Source organism: Orbicella faveolata, unplaced genomic scaffold, assembly GCF_042242905.1.
Source record: "Orbicella faveolata isolate gen_17 unplaced genomic scaffold, um_ofav_v1 contig_3, whole genome shotgun sequence".
Taxonomy (NCBI): Eukaryota; Metazoa; Cnidaria; class Anthozoa; order Scleractinia; family Merulinidae; genus Orbicella; species Orbicella faveolata.
The window spans coordinates 11,480,300-11,490,814 of record NW_028301558.1 but is presented as its reverse complement, the minus strand read 5'-3'; the positions used below and the strand labels follow the sequence as shown (position 1 = coordinate 11,490,814).

Genomic DNA, 10,515 nt, shown 5'->3' with positions numbered 1-10,515 from the left:
AGTCCGTCGCCTTAGGAAAATCGCCGTCTCGCTTTGAAAGAAGTTGTAAAAAAGTGTAGCTTACAGTGCATTTTTCGGTTTGCTAACTAGCAATCTAGGTTGAAAACTATGAGGCTTGCACGAATTAAAAGGATAAATAACAGGTTTCCTTTAAATGGTTTGTACAATCGGACTAGTGACCTGACAGGTGCTCTGTTTCAGTTTCTTGGTTGTAGGAGGATCCTGGTTGACAACGAATCGTAAAAGTGTTTTAAATCTGATTTATACTACACGAGAGCGCAAGCAAATGTAAGTAAATTTTGATGGAAAACCTAATTCTGAGATAAATTTGAGATTAGGCCCTTAACATCGAGGTCGAAATGTTATTTATTCTTCGATTCGCAAGTATTAAGTATTAGCGCGCGTGTAGTCTGGTGTGTTTGAATTATTTGTCCTTGCCACGGGAATTATCATGATTGTAGCAATCGTAAATTTAGATAAAAAGTTTTGGTAACTGTTAATGCTGCTTCAAAACTACAGTTCTGTTTTCTTTTGCAGGAGTTTAAAGTTCAAAGTATGCTTCCTTCATCATTGTTTTTTCCTTTGGTCTACTCTGTTCTGTAGAAGTAAGGCCTGATATCTATTCCCATTTCTATTTATTATATAAAATACATATATTTATTTTCATTTTGTACTAGAAATCCTCGCAATTGTATAACGTTTATATTTTATTTTCTCTCTGACAGCAAATGCAGACACATTACGCATTCCTGTTGGAGGACAGCTCGTTTATGACACGACGTCAAAAACAGCAGACCTTTGCCTCTCACCGCACTTGTGTCCACCGTGTGTCCTCGATGCTCTTTGCCATCAGGACAAAAAGCCTAACCTGGGTACTACTGCCGCAACATATTCAACTGAACTGTCCTCGTCATCCACTTCACCATCCCCTACGGCAACGACATCTTCTAGTACCGGGTTAACCTCGACAGCGTCGGCTCCAACCACTGAAACCACTGCACCGACTGAAGGACCGGCCAGCAGCACACCAGCGCCGACTCCATCGAGTAGTACCACAGAGAAGACACAGCCATCAGCTTCTCAGGTGACATCCGCCACGGAAACTACGGAAGCAACGGAATCAACATACACTGCTAGTACATACCCTACAATTCCAACAACAGTTGGTGGTGGAATGGAACAGGGAGGAGGTGAGCTGTTCCTTCTTGTATTTCCGTTTTAGACATTTAAGGTATGTTCTAGAATTTTTTTTTTTTAGAGGACCCTTCTGAAAACCACCACTAGGTGATTGGAGGCCTCCTCTTAGAATATTTATTTATTGCTTATTATTTACTGTTATAAGAAGGTTTATCAATTTATAAAATTTCCTTGCATGGCGAAATAACTATTCGTATTCATCTCTGCGTTGGGTGACTCCCAAGGAGGAATGGAGTCACTGTCGACCACTCAATTTCCGATCTTTTTGTTGTGCTAGTAGTTGTTTGGTAGCATAGGTATGTTCGTAATGCCAGTCTAGTACACAATTTACCATCAACATTCAAGTTAGCATCAAATGTCCGTTTTTATTGACATTGGACATTTTCACTTTTCATTTAAGCAATGTCATTTACACTGAGAGAGAATTTCGATTCTAGTCTACTAAGCCAAAGCTTAAGTCGCACACAGCTAGGCCACTGGCCCACACCTTTGGAGCGTAACTTGGTTTCTGTAGCATGAAGCGTAGTATTTCTAAGCCGAAGTGAGCACGCAGCATCCAGTACATGATACCGTCAGGGAGGAAAAGCCAGCGAGGAAGTTGAGTGTCTTGTCAGAGTGCGACATCATGACCCCAACCAGCGCTCGAAACCTGGGCGTTTGCGCAGAATTTTCTGAGCCAGCAATTTGGCTACCTGTGTCACCCAATTTAATCTGCATGCATATCTGTAATTGAACAAGAGAGGGAAAAGAGACAGAGAAAAATGAAATCCAGTTTTTTTTTAAACATAAACTAAAAGCCTCTACTTTTGCCGTGACAGATTTTCTCCAAGTTGGCTTAAAAGAACATAACAAGTATCGTAAAATACACAATTCACCTGAATTAACTCTGAGCTCACTGCTGAACAGAGATGCACAGTCGACTGCAGAGAGAATTGCGTCTCAGGGAAAACTTGCCCACACTGACGACGTGGAGTTAAATGGACAAGGAGAAAATCTAGGGAAACTTTGTGCCACAGATGAGACTCCAGAGGAGATCATCTCAAAAGTTACGGAGAGATGGTAAGTAAGCATATCAGGATAATTTTTTCCTCACGATTTATATCACAGATTCACCATTGGTCTTGATGTTCTATAGTTAGTGGAAAGACAACTAGATTGAGTGTGGTGTCTTTAGGTACACATGTACGGCCGAGTTTCCTGACTGAGACAAGTATTTATGACTTTCAATGACTTGCCTTTAAACACTCATGACTAGCTGTTTGTGATCCCTTGGTGACCATTAACAACCCCCTCCTCTCTCTCCACTAGCTTTCAGATAAACGCTCCGCTGTTAGGAAAGTTAGAGAGATGAATATGTACATGGGCATGATTATTCTTCATGGAGAAGCCATTACATACCCAACGATCCTGGACGCCATTTTTCCCTTCACCAAAGTGCATCGATCGATCAATTGATTGATTGATTGATTGATTGGTTGGTTGGTGGTTGACTGACTGATTGATCGATTGATTGATCGATCGATCGATCGATGATCGATCGATGATTGATTGATTGATTGATTGATTGATTGATTGATTGGCGATTTTGCCAGATCCCTGTTTCTTCAATCCTTGCATGTTAAAGACGGTAACCTATTTTGCATGTAAGTGCTTACTTATATATATATCGCTTTTCAGACTCGTATTATTCTCATTTTTGATATAACGCATAGGTACAAAGAGGTTTGTAAATACGACTTCAGCAATCCCGGCTGGACAAGTTCAACCGGTCACTTTACACAGCTCGTTTGGGCCTCCACTCAGGAACTTGGACTCGGCTGGGCCACCAGTGATGAGGGTGGCCTCACGTGTTATTATGTTGCAGGGCGTTATAATCCCGAGGGAAACATTGAAAACAGATTTGAAGACAATGTGATGAAAGGCAGTTTTGATTCGTCTTATTGCAATTCTAAACGACACGAATTTAAGCCATTAAGAAAATTAAGAGACTTAATTTGGCCAAAGGGGTATCTCCTAAATGTCGGACAGCTTTATTAACTTCCAGTAATACCCTGTAGTTAAATCGCTTTATAAACTGCTGTAATATCAATTAATTAATTGTTAGCAATTTCTATATTCTACAACATTTGTTTAATCAACGTTTTTGTTATTTTCTGATGTAATTAAATTCCTTTGGTATGGAAAATGGAAAACAGAAAAATACAAAGCGAACCACGTTTGTGAAATAAGAACGTTAACAACGACAGTTTACCCTGGAATGTAAATAACACAGGTCAGTAAATAGTAAATCACGAAGATCCACGGCAGCAGCTATTAAACGCGCCTGAGTCAATTGAGTTGTTAATAATTACATTAGTGACTAACTAATACCGACCGCATTACCCAAAGTTTGTGAATACGTGATCTCTAATTTAATTCCTGGGTCAGGAATGTAAAGAGGGAGTTATGGGTAGGCAGCTATATCTCTTGTTCTATTTGTTTTACCAAGCTGAAATTTTCCGTGATTATAAAACTCGGCGCCCTCCCTTGCCTTGATATATTTCGAGCTAAGAGTCGTGAACTTACAGTGGCGGAAAAATCAAGATAAATTACTAGCGTTTCATAATTAACAGACGAAAGTTTCATACATTACACAAATTCATAGGATATCTACTAGACACAGATACCTTTGATCATGAAGTTGTGTTATAATAAAGCCAGAAAAGCGCATCGTAGCCCTGGGCTTAGCGAGTTCAGTTGGACTCTGAATCCAGCAGTTCTGGTTCGAGCTGTGGCCGGGATCACTGTGCTGTGCTCTAGTTTAACACATTTTCTAGTTGCACCACCATTCTCTACCCAGGATTGCCACAATACGGGAGAGTAACTTGTCGTTGGGCTAATAGTCTCCCCTCCAGGGGACTAGTAGTGCTAGCTTCTTCATGTACAGAGTGCGAGATAAGCTTTCCAAATGTTGAACAGCCTGGCCCAACCCTGAGTTACAACGTAAGCTGTTTATTTATTTATTCCTTATTTTAAAACAGGGTTAGTTTTCGGGATAAATCGTGGGTAGAAGTTTCAATATTACCTTGAAAACCTGCACGAAGCAGTCGACAGTAATCTGACGAAATAAAAAGTTATAATTCTATGGAGGGGGAAAGGTTTCACATCCCTGGGCAAATCTTAGTAATTTTTTATGTCAGTTCTCATTATTAGGTGTAACCATGGCCAGATCATCACATGGTCAAGGAAAAATTTACGCTCGAGTCACTAGCAAATACGATTTCGTAACTGAATCCTATAAATTTTTATTAGAATCTCAAGAGAGGTCTCGTGCCCTTTCGCGGTGGTACTAGGATAAACCAATCAAATTGCGATGTGAGAAACTCCGTGTTATTTTAAGTGTTTGTATTGGGAAAACTCCCACTTGAAATTACAAGTTAAAAGGATATTTCAATTTCGCGCTGACTGGTACATGAAGTGGTCTATAGTGACTGAATTCGGTCACAAGCTGAACACCAGCGACTTTCTAATAATCGTATACATAATATTCATGATGACTTTATTAAAGCTGTAAGCGTTGAAAACAAAGGAGACTCTCCAACAACCAACGGCAGTTCTGCGTCTTCGAAAGAGGTGAGTGGTAATTAAGGCAGAGATATGTGATTTCTTGAAGCCGGCCTTCTGTTTCAGCTAAATAACGACAAATATGTGAAATCGTATATTATATCAAATTACTGTTTAAGTCAAACAATAATTGGCCGGATGTATCAATTTAAAAACTACATTAGTAGGTGTGGAATTAGGCAGGTAATGTCAAAGAAACGAAAGTCAGTTTAACGTCTTTCTGACAGAGAACTTTGGGGCGAGGTGCAATATTGAAGAGCTAGACAATTACTAAGTTTATTAAATGTCTTTGTTTTCCCTTGAAATGTTTTTTTTACTACTCAGACTAAACAAAACAGATCTTCGTATAAGCTCCTGAATTCATTCTTAAATTATGCAATAAATTTAGTAAAACCTCGATAAAGCGAGCAAGCTCGGTTCGAAGAAACCTGCTCTTTTATTTAGGTCCTTGATGACAGCCTTTTATTTCATGTAACTCAAAGTGTTTCTCAATTCCTTTATCGGTTTTCCTCATTTAATTTGCTCCAATTAACTTTCATGGTATTGAATGTCGTTCACAACAATACGATCACTCCCCTTTTGAACGGACTAATTGTCCCAAAGATTTCGAGAGTGTACCTTATTGCTAACTCTGTCATTACCTCTACCATTGCGGAGAAAGTAAAATTGTGATTGGGAATTTTTGATTCAGGGTTTGACCCCAAGATGCCGACAGTGCTACCGATTTTTCTTTTCTTTTTTTTTTATTTAATGTCCTACGTTATTAGATCTGCCAGAGCCTAAATTCAAAATTGTGATGGGGACCCGAGCCATTAGAGATATCAAGATAGACCTATGTCACTTTCTTTATCGGTAAACTCAAACAAAACCAATTAAACTTTCTTCTGTGGATAATTAGAATTTTGTGAAGAACTCCTTTCAAAAATGAGCAGAAAATTGGGGACAAAGCTTAGGCAGAGCTTTAAAATACGGCAAGGATAAGCGTTTTTGTTTTAGAATTATGTTTTGTGTTTTGATTTACATTCTTTTTTTCTTATTTAGAGGTTTTCCTTTAATAGCACAATGATGTTGCCTTTCATATTCCTGGCCTTAATTCAGGCAACACATGCTAAAAGTGGTAAGTGAACTACAATATACTACAATATTTATTTCGCGAAGCAAACTGAGTTGTTTAATATACGTCATGCATTGCTTTCCGTATCACCTGACCCAGCAAAGGCCGCCAACCACTGTGTGTTTGATCGTGATATTTCTGAAAAGAACAAAATATGCTGATTCAAACCATTCATTTTAGGAAAACATTAGTATTGCTGTGTTGTCTCTCTTAACCGTCCTCCGATTATAATTAAATTAAAAGAAGACTAAACTTTAGTCTGTCAGATAGGTATAGGTAATCGTATGATTAGTCATTTATGATATGAGTGACAAAATTATAAACGCGCGTGCGCGTGTTAATTTGCACTGCGGTGCAAATTAAAGTTTAACGATATCATAATTTGCCTGCTCTCAGCCAATCACTTTTAAGTATTTTCTGTGTCACATAGCAATCCAAATAACATAGGTAACAAGTGAAGAGTAAAGTTTGGGGACGTTTCCATGGATACCAAGTTCCAACGCCATTGTCAGCTATGATGTGAAGTTTATATGAAATAATTCATATACGAACTGCGGTTGTAGATGAAAGTGAAGAATGATCATCGCAGTTAATTTTCCAATTTAAGCAATTGGAAAGCCGAAGCCTGAAAAAATCAGGACTTCAACGGGATTCGAACCCGTGACCTCCGCGATACCGGTGCGATGCTCTACCAACTGAGCTATGAAGCCACATATTGGGAGCGAGGTCAATTAATTGAGTTCATATCTTCCCGTGAGGAGTGAAATGATGTGAAGTTTATATGAAATAATTCATATACGAACTGCGGTTGTAGATGAAAGTGAAGAATGATCATCGCAGTTAATTTTCCAATTTAAGCAATTGGAAAGCCGAAGCCTGAAAAAATCAGGGCTTCAACGGGATTCGAACCCGTGACCTCCGCGATACCGGTGCGATGCTCTACCAACTGAGCTATGAAGCCACATATTGGGAGCGAGGTCAATTAATATTAATTGAAAATTCTTTTATTTGATTTGAACTGATTTTAATTTGTTTTAAATGCACTCTTCAATCTTTTCCTAAGCGAGTACAAAGTTTACAGTCTCAGGAGGCGGTTCATTAGTCTCTGGAAAATTGTCCATGGACATTCATGTGGAAGCTAACAACGTACAGGTCCCCAGTTCGATGACTATCCCCACCAGCTCGAGTGGACCTGCGGCCGGATCAACCCCAGCGCCCGCTGGAAGCACGCCAGCGGTGTCTACTTCCGCAGCGCCTGGAGCAAGCACTGCTACTGCGTCAGGCCAGAATCCGACCACACCTTCGGGTTCAACAACGGCCTCCAGCGGGGGAGGAAGCTCCACTACTGCGCCATCCACAACACCCGGACCAGCCACAACAGCCACATCAGCCGCACCAATGTATCCTGACAAGGGAAGCTCAGCAAACTCGAAAATGTGTGAGTGAAATAAACGTCTTTTTGGTTATTTTAAGTGCCAAGGTACCAATCAAAATCATGTGACAAATCCTTAGAATCCATGCTCTCTGGCTCTTAATCTTGCTTGGACTTAACTAGGTCGGAAACAAATGTATGATCATGTTGATGATTGACTGAGTGAAGCCTAATGAAGCAGATATATATTTGCAGGCGCCCATTAGGGCCCCTATATATCTGACCGATTTTCCAAAAACTACATGCCCGCTATTTTGGTGGAAAGTCTTTAACACGGTTTTCATAAACTCAGACATTTATTGGTAGAGAATGTCCGAAACTGATCAGGGAATTCCCTAGTTTGACTCTAGATGTTTTAGAAAGATCGACAGAATTAGACACGCTAGTTTTTCGGCCTTTCTGGGTCATCCAGTCTTGCTCCCTTGAAATATATGTCTCGATTTATGAAAACGGCGTTAAAGACTGAATCAAGTGTTTTTTGATATATTTGTTCGTTTATTTTTTATTTATTTATTTATTTATTTTTGCTTTCGCTATGACAGCAGCTTGTTAATCTTACCTAGCATGAAATGTAGAAACCCCTTGCCACATGCTTCATTTATTTAGGTATTTTTTTCATTATTTATCGACCGCCCCCACCACCCCCTTTTCAATTTGTGTTAAGTTTAGCCCAGGCTACACTCGTCTGAATTCAGTTCGCGCGGTGACTCTGACAAGCAGCCGATCGATTAGCGTTCTGTATTTGCTGTATTGTTCTGTGTTCGCTGTATTGTTTTGTATGTATTATTCTGTATTGTTTTGTGCACGGTCAAGGCCAAAAAAGGGAACAAAAACCTAAAACAAAGAAATTTCACGGTCGGGTTTCATCGCCATTCCCCTCTAGTAACTATGATTACAGTTACATGTATGCTGTTCTTCTGTTGTAATTTTACACATTGAAACATCCCCTCTATCATCAATGACGGTGATATTATTTATTCTTAAATGTCATTTAGCTCCTGATGTAGATCGGACAGCCTTAGAGTTGCATAACTACTATCGCTCAATACACGAAGCACCTCTTCTGTCCCTCGATGACAGTCTCCGAAAAGACGCTCAAGAGTATGCCTACAAAGTGGCTAAAAGTCAGTTGCTAAGACCTGAACAGGACTCTGTGCTTACATCCAAGGATGAAGGAGAAAACCTGGGATTTCGGTGCTCTATAACTCGACCTGATCCTCCGAGAGCGCTAAGACAGATCATGAAACGATGGTAAGCAGATTGCGATAATGCTGTAAGCTGACCTAAATCCACATCTCTTTTAATCTCCATCAAGGCTTCTAGGCAATAAGCTCCCTCACTAGTTATGAAATTTTGCATAGGTCAACGATTATTTTGAGGTTGCTCACACCCACCCTTTCTTGTCGGGCCCAACCGCGCTCTATGTCTGTGTCATCATCTCGAATCTGATTTGAAATACGTGAACGATTGCAGCGCAAAAAGCAATAAGGGCAAACAAAAACCAGCTAAAAAGAAAAACAATGTCTAAAATGAGGACGCAAAAATATCATCAGAATGTGAATCTATGATTCTGTTGACATCCTCTCACAAAATAATTTCTAATTATAATTAATGAACCGGAATCCACTTCGATCTTAGAAATACTCTAATCACCCTGAAACGATTGTAAAATATTTTGTGACTAATCTTAACAAACACAAACACAGCATCAGGGGCGGGCATCTCGTTTATTGATACAGCCAGCGTTTACATTATCACCATAAAGAAATTACAGCAGTGAATAAACAACAAAGCAAAGTTGAAAGAGATGCCTTCGAGTGGCTCTTGCGTAACTTACAAAATCTTAAATAGCCTACTAGCCCCTAGGGATACATCATACCTGCAAGCACGCCTAAATAGTTCTACAGTTAACACGAATTATACATATAATTAACATACCCCAGTGTCATTAGCGAAACGTTAAAAAATATATTTCCTAATCCTGATCCTTGAAGTTCGACGATACTGCCACCCTTTGAAAACCTGCATTATGCACTCCGTCGCCTTTACGATGTCTTTTTTGCTCTGTAGAATTATTTAATCCTGAATTTATTGTACATTTGGTAGCGATTCGTGTTAACATTAGGAGAAAAATTTGTGGAGGAGTATTGATACATACGTTTTTGACCCTCGGCTCTTGTTGTTTACTAGGTATGACGAGGGATGCAATTACAAATTCCACGAACCCCTGTCAGATAGATTCGGTCACAGGCATTTCACGCAACTGACGTGGAATGGAAGCCAGAAGCTCGGGGTCGGAATCGCATATGGTCGAGTCAAAAATCTGCAGTGTCTGTACTTTGTCGCCCGTTACAGGCCCCGCGGGAACACGGGTGCAAAGTTAGATTACGAAAAGAACGTGAGGAAAGGTGTTTTTGATTCGTCTTTCTGTAAACCAATAGCAAACCATCTGTCTAAACAGGAAGTCGTCTTGAAAGACTAATTACCAATCGTATCTGTCAATCACAATATTCTATTTTGTCTAACCTGATGAAATAAAGGAGATTATTATTTTTCCAGGGGCGTTTGGTCTCTTCTTGCTGTAACTCATCGGTTATTCCTAGTTAACCTGCACGGCCTAGGGTTACGCTGTTCTTAAAATCGGGGAAGTTCTTTCTTCGTTTACAAGTTCAGGGCAAAGTAGTAAATATCGGTCTAAGAGCTGGCTTTTGAGCGTTTTGAGTGATAGAAGCATTTTTAGAGTCCTTTTGTCGTGGAAATAAAATATTTGCCAAGCAATGCTTGACGAGAGTGACGGGCTTGACGTTATTTTTCTGGATTCCGACGGTAGAGAATTTTTCAGTCAGTTGTTGAAATTTGTGCTGGTAAGCATTGCTTCAATCGTCAAAATTAAAAGTGGCGGTGAAATGTGTCTGTAAACAACAAAGTTAGCCTTTGTGGTAAGTTGTTGTTGTTTTTTAAGTCTTTGTGCGGTTTTTGAAGTGTTTTACTAGAGCCAAACTGAAAGATCTAGTTCAAAATATTACGTGAGGTTACTACTCACAACCTTTTTTTTCACTCTTGTGATTGCTTTGGAGCATTTTTAGGGCACAGCTACCTGGAATGTTTTAATCTGTCGACATTAAGAGCAATGCCGGTTTGCTGTAAATGAGCAACTGCTGTACATAGA

At 39.7% G+C, this 10,515-nt stretch overlaps 2 protein-coding genes across 2 annotated transcripts; both read left to right on the top strand.

The window, feature by feature from the left end:
- The first annotated feature begins 359 nt into the window (after positions 1-359).
- On the top strand, positions 360-3,525 carry LOC149106379 (uncharacterized). The gene is made up of 4 exons (XM_089297355.1): positions 360-384; positions 726-1,190; positions 2,016-2,256; positions 2,910-3,525. The coding sequence occupies exons 1-4, from the start codon at positions 360-362 to the stop codon at positions 3,232-3,234; spliced, it is 1,056 nt and encodes a 351-aa protein (XP_089153481.1). The 3' UTR covers positions 3,235-3,525.
- Positions 3,526-4,723: 1,198 nt separating this feature from the next.
- Positions 4,724-9,908, top strand: LOC110051665 (uncharacterized). The gene is made up of 5 exons (XM_020757718.2): positions 4,724-4,809; positions 5,842-5,917; positions 6,978-7,352; positions 8,342-8,597; positions 9,537-9,908. The coding sequence occupies exons 2-5, from the start codon at positions 5,863-5,865 to the stop codon at positions 9,826-9,828; spliced, it is 978 nt and encodes a 325-aa protein (XP_020613377.2). The 5' UTR covers positions 4,724-4,809; positions 5,842-5,862; the 3' UTR covers positions 9,829-9,908.
- Positions 9,909-10,515: the final 607 nt, after the last annotated feature.